Here is a 20,901-nt window from a genome sequence, read left to right as displayed (position 1 = left end):
TGCATCAGTTAGTGGCGTCAGGTATTTTTTGTTATTTGTCGATGACTTTAGTAGAAAAATGTGGGTGTTTTTTCTTAAAAACAAATCAAAAGTGTTTACAAAATTTTAGCATTTTAAGGCCTTAGTTGAAAAAGGGTTTGGATGTCCCATCAAAACTCTTAGGTCAGATAATGGGGGGAGGATTTTATTCTACTGATTTCTCCAACTTCTGTGCAAAACACGGTATTAAGCGCCAACTTACCACACCCTACACTCCTTAGCAAAACGGTGTTGTTGAGGGAAGGAACCACACAATCACCGAAATGGTGTTGATGTTACTGTAGCGTCGGGAGATTCTGTGCGTATATCTCCTTACAAATAATATGCATTGCGTATGAGGCCGCCACAAGTGTGTGTGACGCCTCCATGTAATTAAATGATTGATCACTGACTTGAGGGAAAAGTCACCTCAGTTCGTGGTTGAAAAGACGTCTCTCTTGAGGCTGTCTATTCTTGGAAAGGCACCACGTTTTGTCTATATATTAAGGTGATTCTCCTTCATTTGTGAATTGTATGCATTGGAGAAGACCAACAATTAAAAGAAAGCATTGATACCTTCAGCATATTCGATATCTTCAGCATAATCATTATCTTCTGCACATTGTCATATTACTTCAGAAATTTCAGTTCTAAAACTAGTGAGGAGACTTCACTTTATTATATCGGCCTTGAGATTAAGGCAAATTCTCTATATTAAATTATATCAAAGATATAATTCTCATACTTCTATAATTTCTAACTTCTGATCCAAAACTCAACATGGTATCAGAGTAGGCTTAAGAAAAGATCGTGATCAGAATTAGTTAAACACCAAAATACTCTTCTTTTCTCCTTAGGACATCTAGCTTAGCATCGAGAATGGTGAACGGACTTGAGGTCAAAGATAGACTTGATGGTGCCTCTAACTTCACCTCTTGGAAGTTAAGAGTTCTAATTGCCTTAGAAGAAAACGATATTCTCGAGTTCGTGGAGAAAGAAGTGCCTGAGCCTTTCGATGAGACTGAGAAAATACAATGGAAGAAGAATGGTACGAAAGCTAGGAAGATCTTGATTGACTCTGTGATGAATCACCTAGTACCGATCATCTCCAAGTCGAAGTCAGCTAAAGAAATGTTTGATACTCTAAAAAGGCATGTATGAGATCAACAACCCCAGCAGAGCCCTTGCTTTGAGACAACAACTTCACCATGTAAAAATGGATAAAGAAGATTCCGTCATCTCATTCTTTATGAAGATTGCTAATTTGAGAGATCAGTTGAGCGCTATTGGGGACATAATTGCAGACAAAGATCTTGTTATGTTGGCACTAAATGGTCTTCCCCAATCTTGGGAGCCCTTCATCCAAAGCATCAGTGGGAGATCTAAGTTGCCCAAGTTTGATCGTCTTCGAGCTGATTGTATTCAAGAAGAGTCCAAGTTGGCAGCAAGAGGAATTGGGCGAAACCATCATGATGCAGAAAATCAAGTTCTTGCTACACATACTTCTAGAGAAAGAGGCAAAAGAAGAAAAAGGAATAGAGACAGAGAATGAGATTCTGCCCTAGATCCGACGAAGAAGAAGGATTTCTCTCACATTTAGTGTTTCAGGTGTGACAAGTATGGTCACTTTGCTCGAGATTGCAAATTAAGACCTACACAACTTCCTTCTAGTGCGGAAATTGCCATGGGGACATCTCAGAAGGAGCCAAGCTCTAAAGTTGATTTAGAAGGTTTCTTATTCTAAAGTCAATCAGTTTCTTTGAAGAGGAGGAATTAACATTTAGAGGGAGTCTGACAAACCAATCGAGGCAACCTTGGACGAGAAGGTCAGGAGGTGGATACTAGTACTTGAAGCCCTTGCTGAGAGGGAGGCTTAGTATTAGTAATTTGTGTTATCTGTTGTTAATGCATTTTTCTTTGAGTTGAAGAAATTTGAGGTGAAAGCCCTTGTTAATGCATTTTTCTTTGAGACAGAAATTTGAGGTGAAAGCCCTTGTCCATCTTTGAGACAGAGATGTGGTTCTTTGCACCCTTTGGGAGTAGTCATGGTGGATGTCATGTTGAGAGACTCCATGACAACATCACGTTGAGAGACTCCGTGATGAATTCTTTGTACTTGCGTTTTTCCACACATGGGAGTAGCCATGGTGGACATCATGTTGAGAGACTCCACGATGACATCACGTTCAGTGACTCTATGATGGGCACTTGTTCACATGTTTCTTTCCATTTATGAGTGTAGTCATGATGGAAGTCATGTTGAGTGACTCCATGACTTGAATATCTAGAAAGATATCTCCCTAGCTAAGAGGGAGTGTTGATGTTACTGTAGCGTCAGGAGATTCTCTGCGCATATCTCCTTACCAATAATATGCATTGTTTATGAGGCCGCCACAAGTGTGTGTGACGCCTCCATGTAATTAAATGTTAATTAAATGTTTGATCACCGATTTGAGGGAAAAGTCACCTCAGTTCGTGGTTGAAAAGAAGTCTCTCTTGAGGCTGTCTATTCTTGGAAAGGCACCACGTTTTGTCTATATGTTAAGGTGATTCTCCTTCATTTGTGAATTGTATGCATTGGAGAAGACCAGTAATTAAAAGAAAGCATCGATACCTTCAGCATATTTGATATCTTCAGCATAATCATTATTTTCTGCACATTGTCATATTACTTCAGATTTTTCAGTTATAAAACTAGTGAGGAGACTTCACTTTATTATACTGGCCTTGAGATTAAGGCAAATTCTCTATATAAATTAAATTATATCAGAGATATAATTCTCATACTTCTGTGATTTCTAACTTCTGATCCAAAACTCAACAAATGGCCTGGTCTATGTTGGAACATAGGAATATTCCCTAGAAATTTTGGGCTCAAGCAGTCTATACTGCAGTGTACCTTCTGAATCAGTCTTCCACACAGGCCATTAAGAAGATTACCCTAGAGAAAGCCTGGTCTGGGAGGAAGCCCAAAATCAGACACTTGAAAGTTTTTGTCTCTACTGCTTATGTTTGGATTCCAGATGCAAAGAGATCAAAACTAGATTCAAAGGGCTAGAAATTAATGTTCGCAGGCTATAGTGGTAATCATAAGACTTATCGGCTGATTGATGTAGACACTGATCGTTTCATATTTAGCCGAGATGTTGTGTTTGATGAAGGAGGGCCTTTTCAACTCTTTTCTCCTGTTTTCAGTTCTGAAGATCAACCTCTGAAGGCCAAGGATTTGGGTGTTCAACTTCCTTTAGCTCCACTTGAAGGGAGGGATTCTGCTGATTCAGACACAAAGATTGTTGAATCTCCTCGGCAGGATCTTGTTTCACCAGATTTTCCTCAGGAACACTTGGATCAACATCCAAATGAGTTTATTCCACGCAGCCCCAGTCATACTGCATATCTTGATTTGTATATAGGTCCTTCTACTCTCTGGCCTAAATGGTGGGAAAAGACCATTGTTGTTGTTTGTGATGATTAACTTGTTGAGGGGAGATCTTCTAGAGGCAAGAGCAAAAAGAACACAGTGAATTTTGCTCTCATGGCAAATCAGAGTATTTATGAGCCTCAAACTTATTCAGAAGCACTGTAACATCCTCTGCTGTTATAGGGCTAAACATGCCAGGGAAATTGTGAAACACTTAGCTGGCAACCTGCTGATCTAAGACTCAGTCTGTATAACCTGCGTGGTATGCAGTCTGGACAGCTAGTATAACTTGTGTGTAATGCTGAAAACATGCTCATATGACACAAGGAATATCATCGAACAATTGTCCTACAACCCTTAGACCTGCTGTTCTTAACAATCTGATTGCTTTAATTGCTCTAGGTATTATTTCATACAGTTCTCATGCAATCATTAAGCTTATGATTCTGAATTTCAGACTGATAATCATGTATTAGATACCGATACGAATGTAATCGCAAGAGATCTCAAATACAATCATCAATGAAAATGGTTCTTTGATATTCACCATGAATTACAAATGACCAATGCATAAGACATTTCTTCAAACATTTGGCATACCATTATATTAAATCAGACCTGCAACTTTTATTATGTGACAAAATTTGATTCCTAACTGACTTAATATTGAATGTAGTTCAAATACAAACCTCAGAATAGAATATATGCTTAAATCAATTCATCTTCAGCATTATTACTGTCCCAAATGGAAATGGAAATGGAAAAATAGTGATAAGAACCTGTTCATAGTTTCGCTTGACAAGGTAACTGTAGAAGCAGGCAATATCGAAGGAATGCAGTCCTTAAGCCAAAAGATGTCCTTTCCAAAATTGCCCCTGCATTCTTGGAGTTCTCAGAATTGCTATTTATTATAGCAGCTACGAACCTTCTTTAGCATCAAGAGAACCATCGATTTCTCTTTGGTATTAGAGCGATTCAGTTTGGGAATTAGTCGATGCCTTAGGTAAACCTTATGACCCCAAATCATGGTCTTTCCAAACTACCACTAAGTCTGATAAAGCAGGGATATAATTCATTGAACAGGAAAAATGAAGTCAAAGCGCTCTATGCTGGAGGTGAATCAGCAAACAACATCCACTAGATAGTGGTCTCTAGGCGCCAAAAGACTCCCCCTCTATATCGCCCCTGTTCCTGAATGTTCTCCGACTGAAATGAATGATCTGCAAATCCCACAAACTCTCTTCCAACACCAAATATTATCGCTGTCCTTCTCTAAAGTTAGTGCTCTATTCTGAATATTAAATCGCTGCCTCTATATGCACAAATAAATATATTTGTGGGTCCCCTCAGCTAGTTACGTGGTCTGACAAGTCTGAGATCAAAACTCAGGAAACTGAGAATGGTATCATCTTCAATCCGCAATGTTTGGTGAGGATCCGAATATCCAATTTGTCTTCTATAAGCTCAAATCGAACTCTAGCAAACTTTGGCCTTTGGCCACCAATGAGCACTAATGAGATGACTGAAGTATCACCTCCTTAATGCAACCACTCGAGAGATCTTTCACTCCCTCAGTTATGCTATCTATGGGAGTTTCCGTTCCCAAAGACAATATTCTGCAGAAACCTCCTGGCTCTACAAAACTTAATTCAATATCCAAAAACCAATCCAAAGCTTCTAGAAGTGACTTTATGATATAATTTTTTAATTAGTCACTTTATTAAATTAATTAAATATAAAGTCATCTTTTATTTTTAATTTATTGGACAACTTTATAAGTAATTAACTTAATATTATTAATTAAAATAATTAATGAAGCTATCCATGAAAAATAATAATAATTTGGACAACTTAAGTTATTAAATTAATTAATTAATTCTTCTCCAAAAATGGGGACATTACAAGCACAAGGAAAGCTTGAATGGGAGAAGGCTATGAAAGATGGACATCATAGTCTTCTCAAGAATAAAACATGAGTTCTATCAGATCTTACGCCTAGGAAGAAACCCATTGGTTGCAAATGGTTCTATAAAGTCAAGTATAAGGCTGATGGAACTCTTGATAAGTACAAGGATTGTTTGGTGGCTAAAGGGTTCTCACGGAAAGAGGGTATCGACTATGAGGAGACATTTTCTCCCATAGCCAAGATGAGGACCATCCGACTTGTTCTAGCCATTGCAACATAGTTTGGTTGGAAGATCCATCAAATGGACGCCAAGAGTGCCTTCCTCAATGGTGAATTGGAGGAAGAGGTCTACATAACGCAACTTGAAGGTTTCAAGGTTGCCGGTAAAGAACACCAGGCATGTAGACCGGTGAAAGCACTCTATGGCCTCAAACAGGCTCGTCGAGCATGGTACATAAAAATTGATCAGTATTTGGTTGGACAAGGTTTTTAGAGAGTCTTTGGGATTCCAACTTGTATCTCAAGAATACTGGTAGTGAGATTCTTGTCATTTATGTCGATGACTTGATCATTATTGGTAGTGCGACACATTTGATTGAGTAGATCAAAGAAAATTTGTGCCAGTCTTTTGATATGACAAATTTGGGGCTTCTGCATTATTGTCTCAATGTAGAGGTTTGACAGACTTGTTACGGTATCTTTATTTCTTAGTCAAAGTATGCTAAGATTTTGCCGGATAAGTTCAGAATGAATGATTGCAAACTTTCATCTATACCTATGGAGAAAGGGCTGAAACTATCACTTTCAAGCAACTAGTTAGCAGTCTCATCTATCTAACAACCACTAGACCTGAGCTTAGTTATGCTGTGAGCTACATATCTCGCTTCGTGACAACCCCTAAGGCAATTTATTGGGTTGTAGTGAAGCATGTACTGAGATATGTGAAGGGTACACTTGACTTTCTCATTCTGTATAAAAAAAGAAAAGATCCCCAACTGATTGATTTTACAGACTCAGATTGGGTAGGTTTTGTTGATGACATGAAGTTTATTTCTAGGTATGTCTTCAATCTGGGCACGGGTGCAGTCACATGGACAAGTAAGAAACAACAAGTGGTAGCTCTTTCCTCGATCAAAGATGAATATTGGGGAACTGTCAAAGCAACATGTGAGGCAGTTTGGCTTCGAAGGATGCTTTTTGACATGCAAATGTCTCAAGTAGGTCCTACTTTGTTCTGTGACAATCAAAGGGGTGTTAAAACTTGCCAAGAATCTAGTCTTCCACGAGCACACCAAGCATGTTGAGCTTCATTGTCACTTCATTCGACAACTTGTAGAAGATGGATCTGTACACTTGCAGTATGTTCCAACTGAGGATCATACTGCAGACATCCTCACCGAGTCTTTGAGCCCAAACAAGTTTGTAAAATTTAGGGGGCAACTTGGTGTAGTTGGTAGGATGACCATTCAGGGAGGGTATTTGAGTATTTAATTACTATTTAATGGTCATTTAGTGTATATTAGCTTGTTTCTATTTTTGCTTTTGTTTACGATTGTTTCTTTTAGAAACACCGTCTTGTAATTGCTGTTATGTACAACTTTGTTTTCATTAATCAATCAAGCAATTACCATTTCAGCTATGACATTGATCAAGGGATGTTTTTTGGAATCTTTCCACCCATCTGAAACAATGGATACACCTGTCTCAGCCCATGAATCCTTTATGGGCTTCAATGCATCTTCAACCCCCTTCACCTCTCTTTCCAACAAGGTTCCACGTACCTTCACATAACTTGAGCCCTTATACTCTCTTGGAGCTTCATTAATACTTTTCAACATCTTTTTCCAATATGGGGAGCGAACAACATTGAAAGCCAACCCATTTGCATATATGCATCTTGCTACATCTTGGTCGGCAATGTCTACTCTCATTTTGAAATGCTGTTTCTAAAGGTCCCTTCATCTTTTGCATGCAATGGGTGCTTCACTTTCAGGCTTAGTTGTGTAAAAAAATGGGTGGTTTTTTACTAAAATATTTGGGATTAGATGGGGGCCACATTCCTTTTTTTTTTTTTTTTTTGAAATAGTTTGATTTAATCTACGGGCTTCTCCCTCTTCTGCTTCTTCATGCTCCCTAATATATTTTAACACCGTCTCTTGTGGTATAGGCACACCATTTTTTCCAGGGCATTTTTTGATGCCTCTTCTTGGTCTTCCACACAAATGGCCTACAACCCGAAAATATGAACTATTACGTTCTTTATCACATCCTTGACATTTCTAATGGAATCCCCCACCTCTTGGAAGCGGTCGTATAATGTCAACATATTTCCATAGGGGAGAATTTGGATCTGATTTCTGTTTTTGTTGTTCATTTGTGCCTACAGAGGAAGAGGTAGATGTCGTGTAAAATTATATGAACACATTTAAAAACAAAAACAAAATAAAGAAAAAAAATAGGTAAACTAAACAACTAATGTTTCATGTTTGTGAAACAAAAATGGTTGAAAAAAATGTATAAAAGCCTACCTCTTTCAGCCAATGGAAGCTTGCAAATGTGTAGAAATGATGCCACAACACTTGATCAAGCTTCAAAAATCGATCTTCAACTCTTTCTATTTGATGTTGGAAGCCAAACTTTGCTCAACCTGCAATGAAAAAATTGATGTTTGCAAAATAAATGAGGAAAAATGAACTAAGTTTGTGTTTTAAATGTCACTTGTAGGGTTTTATTTTTCTTTTCCAAGCGGTGAATTTCAAAAAATCATTAAAATTTGCAAAAACAAAATTACTCTTTGGGCGTGTTGGTGTATGTTTTATCATATACCGAACGTTAGAATAAAATACCCAAGGATACTCTATCCTCTCTTGAAAAACCACCACTTATGCTAAGATTGCAAGAAGACTATATGGCGATTCCAAGGTTTCTTTGGTCAGGTCTTGACGTGTGGATAAGCTCAATGGGCGTTGTGATATGCTGGTAATACACAAAGGGACTTACGCTTGGCATGTTCAATTCACAGTGGAGGTTTAGACAATGAAGCTCTATCATCTGGGACTTGGATCATGGACTTCAAGAAAACTGAAAAGGAGATGAGGTTTAGAAATTCAAGCTATTCCTAAGAATTCAGGAGACGGTAAAGACTGGGTGAAACTAATAACAACACTTTGTTTCGCCACACTTAATACAACTATGCGAAGCATGTGCAATCTTCTAAGGTTGTGCTCAAGATTTTCACACTTATGAATAATACCAACAATTGAACAATATTATTCAAAGTAGAAGTTAAGCATCCACATCAAAAGCTCAGGCTAACTTTACACATTGAATGAAAGTCATCCATCCAACAAAAGTATGAGCAAAAGTTTTACCAATCTAAGCTATCAAATCCTTCATTCATCTAACATACATGAAATAAAATCTAAACTATGATGAGGGATAAGAACCATGCGGACTCCAAAATAAGGGAAATAATCACCATCAATTCGAACAATGTATTACATATTATTTTGGCAATCCTAAGCAACAATTGCTTATCTCAACATGTTTTGCAACATGCTCCCATAATTTACAAATGAGGGGTGAGCTTAATTTATAGGCTCCCCAATTACAATTCAATGGCCAAGATTGATTTCCAATCAACGGTCGAGATTAAAACAACCTAACCCTAATCAAAGTTTCCCAAAATAGATCAAATATCCGTCGGATGAGAGACAAGTGGCACAAGATGCTATCTTTTAGGATTGCACCCCCTTCTTCTGCTGAGGGGTAGTGTGTTCAATGACCCTGGACATGTTGACTTGAATTCCCCAATTTGTGCCGAAAAATTTGCCTAAGTATGGAAATTTTTTTGAAATACTCTTCTTGCTGCCAATTTATGTTGCACGTGGGAGCTTGTCTTTGACTCTTCAGAAATGAAATCCTTCAAGAAATCTGGAATTTCTTTCCATACTTTCGCCAAGTGTGAAGACTTTTCTTTCTTGATGCCTAGAGACTCTTTCAGGTGCCTTGAATTTGGAGAAGGATTTGATTCTTCTCCTCTTTATTTTCCTCTTTGTTCTTCTTCTTTCTTCCTATTTCCTCTCCAACATTTAGTCAAAATTTGATTTTTTTGGTTGTGGAAAATTCCACACTTAGCCATTTTTCATGTATCAAACTTTTATCAACCCGTTCATTTGATTGACTCTTGATTTCATGTGCTTGTCAAATTTATTTTCTTGCTTGATTGCTGGTCTGATTTCATGTGAATTTGTCAAAATTTGTCTTTCCTCATGGCGTGCTAGCTCGACTGTCTTCTTGTCCAATGGATCAAATTTGAGGTCATTGATCCGGCATCTTCACATATTCCATTTATGCCTTGGACAAATACGTGTCTGAGTTTGATCAACTTGCTTGGACAATTTTCAGTCATGTCTTATGTCCTGACTGTGAATGTGCCAATTTATGTTTTCTCCCTCTTAGGCTGTCTTAAACCAAGAACTTGAATGTGTCTGACATATTAAGGTTTGTGTCTTGGAACAAATTTGTGTTAGTCTTTATGTCTTGGCATGCTTCATGTCAATTGGCTTGTCCTCGGACTTGGAATATTCTTGAACAATCATCCTTCATGTTTGATGGATCGGAAAAGTTCAGACAGTCACATGTCCTCGTCTTTGGCAAATTTTGGAAATATAATCAGACAATTTGTCTTGCTCTTTGTTATGTCATCTTGGCAGGCTTTGGAAGCATGATCAGATAAATTGTCTTCCAATTTGTCAGGCCATCTTGTTCTTGGAAGGACAAATTTCATGCTTTGGATTGTTTGGCATGCTCGAAGGCTTTCCTCTTGGCAGGGCGAAGTTCACATATCCTTGGACAAATTTTGTGCGTAGTTTCTTTGGACAAAATCTTTGGACATGTCTTATTCCTCGACAAATTTTGGATGACTTTCTTCCTTGGATATGAAAGGGTGGACTTTCCACATCTTTGGACAAATTTTGGTTCATGCTTCATTTCAAACTTGGAAGGTTATCACATGCATATCAGATATAAACAATCTTTCTCTTCCAAGGCGGGTTTGGAGATGATTAAAAATTTCCTTGCTGATCATAATAGCAGCAGTTGGACAATGTGAATTGAAATTACTTTCTAGTTTATTCTTCCTTAGGCAAGTCCACTTTCAATTTGCTGTCTTGAATGATTTTGGATGAGTTTTTGATATGTATCTTCCTCCAATTTGTCTTGTTTTCTCATCAAAGGCAGATTTGATAATCTTTTGGACAAGGTGAAGTGCATATTTGGAAGACTTTTAAAAAGGCCATGTGCAGATTTGATTGATCTTTCTCTCCTTAAGCAGATTCAGGGATGAACAATGGTGAATCTTTCTGAATATGATAAGATATAAAGAGCTTTATTGTCTTATCATCAAACCTTCAATCTGCTGTTAATGGTGAATTCGGAGGATATACTGCACTTCTTGAATACCTCTTTCAAACCCTTATATTTGCTTTATATGGCCTATCCTCCTAAAATCTAATCAGATTTTGGAGTGATTTTCAAGAAGAATTCGAACTTCTTTCTTGAATCTGCTTTATTCCTTCTTCTGGAGATGTTCAAGGTAGGATTTTCACCTTCAAACTGTCATCAATGGCGAATTTGAGGAAATTATTGAACTTATTTCCTTCAAACCCTTGATTTCGCTTTATTTCTCATCCAAATTCTTCTGAAAATTGTATTTTGAAGCTACTTCCTCTGAAGAATTCGAATTTTTTTTCTTCAAGCCCTTGAATTTATTTTATCTCTGCAAGACTAATCTGATAATATGATCAGATTTTGGCATGAATCTGATAATCTTTTAAGTTTTTGAGCTGCTTACTCTGATCACTCTTAGCAATTTTCTTGAATCTGGCAAAGAGAAGTGATGGTAAAACCTTGTCTTTACAGCTTCTTGAGTTGCTTCTAGAAGTTTTATTGTTTTATTCTATCTGTAGGAAGTGTAAACTCCTTGCCTTCTTCTAGAAGGAAGCTTGGAAGATTCTCAAAAATTAGAAAGTTTTATTGTTTTATCCTCCCTCTAAGAAGTTGGAATTTTGTCCTTAGAAGCTTCCATCATGTTTTAGAAAGTTTTATTTGTTTTAAATCTCCTTCTAGAAATTCGAATTTGAGGAAGGCATGTCACAATTTTTTATTTTTATTTTCTGGGACTTTAATTGTTTAAATGGCAAGTCATCATACTTGCCATCTTTAATTCTCTTGGAATGCCTTGTCATCTTTTATTGCCAATTCATCTTTTATTGCCAACTAGGAAATTTATATTATTTTTATTCTATGTCATCTTCAATTTCGCCTAAGTGGGCCCTACATTCTTTCTCAAGCTTTGGCGAATTTTGCACATCTTCCTGATGCCATGTTTTTAAAGTGGACTTGGAAAGAATTTATAGCTTGGACATGAGGTGCACTTTGAAAATTGTCAGACATTTTTGGTGCATGAATAAACTTAACCTTAGGCAGGAGTTAAGTAACCCTTGCTATGAGTTAGTTAACCCTTGGTAGGAGTTTAACACTTGTTGGACAATTTTTCTTGGACAATTTTTAAATTGATCCTGCTCAAACTTCTTCCACATTTTAACTGATCGTCTACCATTCTACACTTGAACCTTGTTGAACTTCTCTGCCATTTTTATTTCTTCAACGTGGATGAAATTTTCAATGTGCCCTATTCGTACCCTTCAATAGTGTTCATGCCATTCTGATACCTTGCTGGCTTATCTGAACATAATTTCTACCTTGCTTTTTGTACTTGGAGACCTCATTTGTGAAATTTGAGAACATGGGTACTGATATTATAGCTGATCTTTTGGAACAAAACCCTAATTAGGGTTAGCATTAGGATTTCCCAAGTTTTTCTGGAAGTGTCTCTAGAGTTTAGATGCAATGAGAAAGTAAGGTAGTTACAAATACAACCACAGCTACTATACCCTTAGTCACAGGGTTCGCCAAATTTTCTATATGAAGTTTGAAATTCGGCGAACTCCTATAAAATCTAAAAAATTCTCTTAAGTTTGCCCTAACGTTCTTAGGAAGAAGGCTCACACAAGTTTTAATAAAATATATTCAAAATATGCACATTTTTGTGGAGGAGGACAAAAGCTCGAGCAGATATGAAGTCATTGCCCTGTGAATACGATGGTCAATGATGGAAATGAAGTCCAGGTCTCATTCTCTTCTCTGGCTTTTCGTGTACATTCACGGTTTCATTTTGTGGACAGTCGGAAAGGATGAATGGATTGCGGAGTTTGTAACGGAATGAAGGAAGGAATCATGAGATTTAAACAGATTTTTAATTGATTGATAAACAACACATTTTTTTTTTCGATCGGTAAGTGTTTCTCATTTAATTCAGTATCGGGTTGTACCTGGCCCGAACCAGTGGAGTTTACAGCAAGGGAAACCCCTCCCCATCACTTGTGTACGACCCATGAACAGGTCTATCATTACACTGCAATTTTAATCTGCCCTTAACATTAGAACAAGGAGGGACAATAGGAGGGATATTCTCCATGCCTCTTTTAACTTTTTTCTTTTTTACCTCTATCCAGCCCTCCTCCTCCGGAGTCCTCGCCACATATCGCCTTTTTGGATGCAACCGAACAAGTCTCCTGCCGATTCCCAAGAGCTCGTTGCTCATTCTCCTTCTTCCCGTCACAATCGGACATAGGGCAGGACAAAATCCTAACACTATAGTCCACATCGGTTGTGACACTCTTGCATCCAACATCTACATTGGGTTTGGACAAAACCCTAGGCTCAGATTCAGGCAAAAGAGGGGGGAGGGTAACAACTCCCAAGGGTGTGGCACAATCTGCCTCTTGTGGGGAGACTTTGTTATTATCTCGTTCCACCACATAATGGGCATTAGATACATCTTTCCCCCAGGTGCCCTGCTTGGATGATTTTTCCATCTCACAACTAGCAGCAAGATGACCCATCTGGAAGCATCGGCGACATCTGAAAGGGATGCCCTCGTAATCGATTACTTGCAGTCAGCTACCTTCACCAAGTTTCAGATTAAGATCCGCTAGAAGTTCCTTACTCAAATCCATCTCAACTAGGATGCGGGCAAAGGAAGTATGATGAATACCCACATCCACTCCCAAGAATTTACCCAAGGAATCACTGATGGCCTCAAAGCAGGATTCAAACTAGAACTGTAGTGGCAAATATGGGAGTCTAACCCACAAAGGAACACAGTCAAACGATTCTGTTGTAGGGTTAAAGGATGGGTGCCACGGTTTCAGCAGTAGCAAGTATTTATCTTCCCAACACCATTTATTCTCAACAAGGATCCGATTCCTATCTGCCACACTATCAAAAACCATCACAAAGAAGCCCTGAGCCCCTGGAAAAATCTGGATGTTCCCATCAAGAATGGGTTTCCAGTGTGAAGTAATCCATTTTTGGAGATTAGGAAAACTGGGCCAGAAGCCCCTGAATCTCCCAATAAGACCTATTTCAGAAAAATATTTTTCATTACCCTTTACTTCTACCACAATTTCCGCTCCCAAATGAACAGTGGGACTATCTGCAATCGGAAAACTGTGAGCAGTAGTCTTACCCGAGTTGCAATAGCCTACCCTGTCCTGGTCGCCGGGGGTGTTGCCATTCATAGGCCTGTTAATCTTTAAACCCGCGTCCCAAATGCCGGATTTTCTCGAAACCCCACACCCGACATGAGAAACATCGCTGTCTTTGGCAAGTTGGAGTCGAGACCTCCCGAAAGCATTGTCGCCTCTACACCCTAAACTGCCACCATGATTTAGGAGGGAGGCTCTGCCTGTCGGCAGGCACCGCAAGCCAGCCCTGAAAACCCTAGCATAACTCCCACCCCGCACCGCCTCATAACGTTCCTTTTTACCTATATAACTTAACACATTTTATATTATTTATATACTTAATAAATTAAAATTAAAATGTTTGAACTATATTTATGTTATAGTATTTTAAAATTTATATTCCGGATTTTCCTGAAACCCCACACCCGACACGAGAAACATCGCTGTCTTTGGCAAGTTGGAGTCGAGACCTCCCGAAAGCACTGTCGCCGCTATGCCCTAAACTGCCACCATGATTTAGGAGGGAGGCTTTGCCTGTCGGCAGGCACCGCAAGCCAGCCCTGAAAACCCTAGCATAACTCGCACCCCGCACCGCCTCATAACGTTCCTTTTTACCTATATAACTTAACACATTTTATATTATTTATATACTTAATAAATTAAAATTAAAATGTTCGAACTATATTTATGTTATAGTATTTTAAAATTTATTGCAATGTATTCAAATTTAATAATAATGTTTTATTTTTAATATTTTTAATTTAATGTGTAAAATATTTATATTACTTTTAAATATAATATAATATAATATTATTTTAATAAATAATAAATTTGACTATTTATTTTATAATAATTTAATTTGAGATATATTTAGCAGAGTTAAACTATTTTACAATTTAATGAATTTATTATTTATATCTGTTTTTTTTTAATTAAAATTTCTATAAGACGAATTTAATGTTGAATTTTTACCCTTGTCGAATTTCATCCGAATTTTATTGATGTCGAATTCGAACCTTGTGACATAGACTATAACAGTATTAGTTTGAATTGGCAGTAAACCCCAGTGGATAATGAGAATTAATTTCTGCAGTAGGGATACTAGAAGGTTTAGAATGAATTTTTTCTTTTTTCTTTAATAAAAGACATTGGCTTTACAAAGCTTGATTTGCCTATGGTTCTTGCATTTCTACTGTCAATTCTTTTCATTCATGCAAGGGAGGTTGCACAAGGGTTGTTTACTCTCTTTATTTTTTATTAACATTTGTTCTTTAATGCAGCTCAACATTCAGAGATCTGGAAGTTTGCAAGTTTTATGGAAGGGAACAAGTTAGAGATTGCTGATTGGGATTTAGGTGCGGGCATTTACATGGACTTTTATACCTTAAGACAATCGTTCCAAGATAACCAGTTAACAGAGGAACTGGTGGGTTGAGATATATATTTTTTAATATTTATGTACAATCTGATATTTTTTTCTGTGGTCTCTGAGTATCTTGTCCAATAATTTTGATTTAAAGACTTGACTTATGTGGGACTGATCATATGATATTGATTTTTTTGTTGATAGAACATAATTCTGGAAATACCATGTTTTCATTAAAATCTGTAGCAAAGTGAGAGAAGATATAGATTTCCTTTTATATAAAAATTTAAACGTTGTTTTTTAAATTTATAATTCACATTGCTTGTACTAGTTAGAAAACGTGGTTCATCCTCTTTTTTGCACTTCACTGAACCTATAATGTGGTGCCTACGGTGCAAGATGTTATCTCTGGCAGAAATTGAGGTACAAATTTGTATGTAGGTTTGAGGTAGTCCTACAAGGATTAACATAGGATATTACATCACGAGGCATGTGGCTTTTTATGTCTGTTATCTTGATGCAGGAGTGTCCCAGTGTAGCTTATTGCATTTCACCGCACAACATTTCTGCTTGTGGCAGAGAAGCAGAGTTTAACAATAGCTTGTATATCCAAACCTCAGGAGTTATGGAGTAAGTTGCAGAAAGTTATTGCTGTCAGAAGATCACAGCTCAGAACAGCAACACTCAGTTCATTGGTAAGGTTTGCAGAACCTTTTCATGCCTTGTGGAGTTCAGCCCAACATATCTTGAGGAAATATGGGACTGAAGGGTTGTCAAATTGAATTGCATTGAGTTTCTATAACACTCAATGGTTCACTAGTGGGTTTTAGCTGATGTAGATGTTACATTGGACATCAAGATTTGGAATATCTTGTGGCTTATGTGGACCATTTCTAAACCTTGGAATGGATAATTAAACACCCCTATAATTCATTTGGAGGGGAAGCAACTGGATAATCAATCTTAGGAGGATAGTAATTAGCAAGTCGGTTTGTGATGGTAGTATAGTGAATGACAATAATTGTTATATCTTTGCATGTAAACTTGTAAACACCCCTAGAATTCATTTGGAGGGGAAGCAAATGGATAATCAATCTTAGGAGGATAGTAATTAGCAAGTCGGTTTGTGATGGTAGTATAGTGAATGACAATAGTTGTTATAACTTATATCTTTGCATGTAAACTTGTAATGAGCCTGTGATACGCCTTTGGTAGTTTGTGAGCCAGTCTATATATTCATAATCTGCATGTTGGAGTCAATTGTAATCATTTTGTGATATTGAATCAATGATAAGTTGCTTTGCTATTCTGAGTCTATTCCATTGTGTCAACTTTAAGTTGCATAGTCAAACAGTCCTTCCTTGGGTCCTCTCTTTGTGATTGCATCAAGTGGTATCATAATGAATTTTCAATCCATTGGGAGGGCATTTCAACAGATCCAAGGGTAAATAGATCATTGACTTTAGGAAACTTGCAAGTGTTTGTCAACAGAGTGCCGGCTATGAGGTAGTTGCAACCTTGTAGCCAGATTTGGAAAGAGTGAGAGTTGTAAAAACCAAGTTGAAAAGACATACTGCTATTTGGTGGAAGGAAGTTCAGTTAGACTGGAATAAGAGAGGAAAAGAAAGAATCATATAGTGGGATAGGATGGTGATAAAATTGAAGAATTAATTCATTCTTGACGATTATGAACTTGAACTGTTGAAGAGATTGAAAAACCTAAGGCAAATGAAAAAGTCAATGAAGGAGTACACTAATGAATTTCATAAGATGCTTATTAGGATTGGACATAGTGAAGCTAACAAGGAGAAAGTTGCACAAAACTTCAACGGATTGAGAACAACATTCAAGAAAATTGAGCTTGGTGAGGATGACCATAGTTCAAGAAACATACTCGTTTGTGCTAAAAGTTGAGGAAAAATTGAACAAAATATTTGAGCATAAGTAGAGAGGTAGAGGAGGAAGATTTCAGAGAGGTAGATTATGAAGCGATGAAGGAAGGTCACATACGGGACATATTAAGGAAGAAAGTCCATAATGCAATGAAGAAAGAGGTAATATTTACATCAGTGAGGTAGGACTGATAGAATTTCGTACTGCAATGAAAAAGGATGTAGCAATACCTATTGCAATGAAGGATATCAAAGAGGTGACAAGGGATTTGATAAGAGACCGTTCAAGGGCAACATACACAGAGGAAGAACCTATTGGATCACCATGTTTTGTGGTAAAACCTGAGAAGGGTGAATCATTGGTAACGAGGAGAGCTTTGTTACAGATAGAAACACTTGAGGAGCTAGCACAAAGGAAAATTCTATTAAGAACAAAATGCAAATAAGGAGGTAAGTGTTGTAAAGTTATCATTGATAATGGTAGTACAAACTACAAACGATTCGGTTTTTGAGGAAATGTTGAATAAGCTGAACTTGAAAAGGATAAAACATCCAAAGCCATATATAATCTTATGGATTCAAGATAAACATAAGATATAGGTAAGTGAACAATGTTTCGGGGATATGTGATATGGGCGATTAAAACAATTATTTCCGGCGATAATTGTTTAAACAGAGCGATCAGATTTTCAGCAAATCAAACAAGTGCTGGCATAGTGACAATGAATTTTCAATTATGAATGCATATTGAGTATTGACAATGAATTCTGAATTATGAATGCATATTGAGTATTGACAATGAATTCTGAACACAAATGTGGTATTTTAAGGTTCTATAATGTACATATAGCTGCTTTATCCATGTTTTCATATGAATATAATGTATATATAGATCCTTTATCTATTTTTCATATGAAAATTTAAATTTCCCTATATATTTTAAAATTTCCCTATATTTTATATAGCCGTCCCCTTTGCCGTCCCCCCGCCGTCCCCAAAATTGGCAAAAAAATTTGCTGTCCTCTGCTGTCCCCGTCCCAGGAACTCGGGGTAACATAGCTCATGAACAATCAGAACATTGTCATGTATTTGTTTGCCACATATAAAGCCTCCTTGTTCCTCATAAATAAGATGTTCAAGGTAATTTCTGATTTTGTTAGCCATGATTTTTGTCACGAATTTCTAAGAGAGTTGCATAAAGAAATAGGGTTGAACTGATTGAAAGGGACAATTATTGTTTTTATTTGGGTGTCAAGGCCAGAAAAGTAGAGTGGATAGCATTATTTGAGTATCAAGGCCAAAAAAGTAAAGCGAATAGCACCAATTAAATAACCAGCTTAATGGACATCCTCAATCATGTGAAGGAGATCGACGGTGATGATTTCAAAAAATTGATAGCAGAAACTGCTGGGACCAGGAGCTTGTTGGAATTTTTGTTGTTGTCATTGATGTCAAAGGTGAGTTGTGCTAATTGATGTTGCTATGTTAAAGGAAAATCAGATTTACAGAAGGCTTATATATGCAGATTTATGAGGTTCCTTTATTGAGCCCGACTGCATTTAGCGACCCAAATAATTAATAATAAAACAACTATTTTTTTCTTGGGCTGGCTGACTTCATCATGCTGAGTGCCTGTTGTGACGTTTTCACACATCGCCCCATTGCAAATGGGGACCCCTGCTTTTTGCTTTCTAGGGTTTGTTTTCTAGGTCTTTTAGGGTTTTGTCAGTTAGCCTTTGCATTTTGAGTGTCGCCAAGGGGATTACCTGGATAGCAGGTTCTGCTTGAGTTAGGTCAAGTCGATAAGTGATGAAGTCTGAAAGTCCTGATCCTGAAATTTGGCTAAGTCTGAAAGTCCTGATCCTGAAATGTGGCTAAGTCTGAAAGTCCTGATCCTGAAATTTGATTAAGTCTGGAAAACTGAAAAAACCTCCAAAAACTAGATTTTGCAATATGGCTCCGGGAGGTTTGAAACCACTCTCAAACATCCTGAAAGTATATATGGAATATAACTTAAAGTATAAGTGATACTTAAATGTTATATTCCATAAAATTATCCTGACAGAGAGTTCAAAAAGTCAAATTTTGCTCCGGACCCTCAGAGAAGGCCCACAGCGAGATTTTGATTTCCTTCATTTTGCAATGAAAAGAGGTCAAGTTTTGATCATAAATGGAAAATAAATGACTTTCTCCACCCACCTGAAGAAGTTTTGGCTAGAAATGATGAAGGAGCTTGTTGAAAACAGAAAAATCGCTCCTGACCCTCAGAGAGGGCCCACAATGAGAAATCTTATAAGGGTCATTGCTAGCCTTATTTGGTCGATTTGAGAGGTCAAAAGCATGGTGAAGGATAGAATGAGCATAATGAGGTATCCAGACTTGATCAAAGATGATAAATTGAAGGGGTTTTGCCTAGGAAAGGTAAAATCGCTCCTGACCCTCAGAGAGGGCCCACAGCGATTTTCTTTGTGTGCACATTTTTGGACCTTTCTTGGACATGAATTTTTATTCATAGCAAAGAACAAGATGACATCTCCCTTGGCAAAGTGATTTTTAGATGAAAAGTGAAACATTTTGGTCCAGGGAGCAAAAATGGCTCCGGACCCTCACTGAAGGCACATAGCGAGATTTTCAAAAAATGTATGTTTTCTTCAAAATGGTGCTAAGGCAAGGTTAGGATAAGGCGAAGAGACCTCCAAGAACATGATGAATATTGTTTTGCCTTTGAAACTTGATGATTTTGGTCAAAAAATGAAAAATCGCTCCGGACCCTCAGAGAGGGCCCATAGCGATATTGTTGAAAATCCTCATTTTACCTTGCAACAACAAAGCGAATTTGGTTGGAGTGGATTAAGGGAAGGCATTGCCAAATGATGAATGAAATTTTAACGAAAAATGATGAAGAATCAAGCCTAAATTGCAAAAATCGCTACGGACCCTTAGAGAGGGCCCACAGCGAGAAACTTCAAAATCACACCTTTTCTCCAAAATTTGATTGAGCTAAGTTTGCAATTCAGTGAAAGAACCTAGTTGAAATGTCTTGAAGAAATTTCGGAGGTGGAAAAGTGCTAAATTTGAGCAAAAAATGAAAAATCGCTCTTGACCCTCAGTGAAGGTCCAGGGCGAAATTGACAATTCCACCTATTTTCCTCATGAAAAATGTCAAATTTGAAGTGCAACGCATCAACTAGGTATCGATTTACCCTCCAGGAGATTTTCATGTTAAAATGTGAAATATTCAAGGCTAAAATTCAAAAATCGCTCCTGACCCTCAGAGAGGGTCCAGGGCGAAATCCTCAGGAAGTTTCATTAAACCTTGTTTTAAAAATTAATATTCTCCAAATTGCATTTGATCGCCAAAATTGCTAATTTTGAGGCATTTGAAAAAATTAAAATTAAATTGGCATTAAATAAAAGACATTTTGGCGTTTAATAAATTAATTTTAAGCCTTAAAAAAAATTGAACCTATATCTTGGAGGCATTTAAAATTAATTTTTATTAAATTAAAATTAAATATAAAGCGCACAAGGCCTTATTTTCATTTTTTTTGTCAAGTCGGCCCCCCTTTTTTTGGAATTTTATTTATTTTAAACCTCCTTTTTGCCAAGTCGGCCTAGAGGGAGCAAAGGGGTGAGCGCTCTATATATTGGAGGTGTTTTTCCACAATTCAAATCATTCAATCATTGCCTTAAGAGCGAATTTGGAG

General features: G+C 37.3%; 1 protein-coding gene across 1 annotated transcript in view; it reads left to right on the top strand.

The window, feature by feature from the left end:
• Positions 1–20,901, top strand: part of LOC131076115 (nuclear pore complex protein NUP96) — a 147,795-nt gene that overhangs the window by 66,137 nt on the left and 60,757 nt on the right. The window contains exon 3 of the mRNA XM_058013165.2: positions 15,217–15,362. Coding sequence (XP_057869148.2) covers positions 15,217–15,362 — 146 coding nt within the window. The remainder of the gene's footprint in view (positions 1–15,216; positions 15,363–20,901) is intronic.

Source organism: Cryptomeria japonica, chromosome 10 (assembly GCF_030272615.1).
Source record: "Cryptomeria japonica chromosome 10, Sugi_1.0, whole genome shotgun sequence".
In the NCBI taxonomy this organism is placed as follows: Eukaryota; Viridiplantae; Streptophyta; class Pinopsida; order Cupressales; family Cupressaceae; genus Cryptomeria; species Cryptomeria japonica.
The sequence above is the reverse complement of the archived record's forward strand: the minus strand, read 5'-3'. Positions and strand labels throughout refer to the sequence as shown.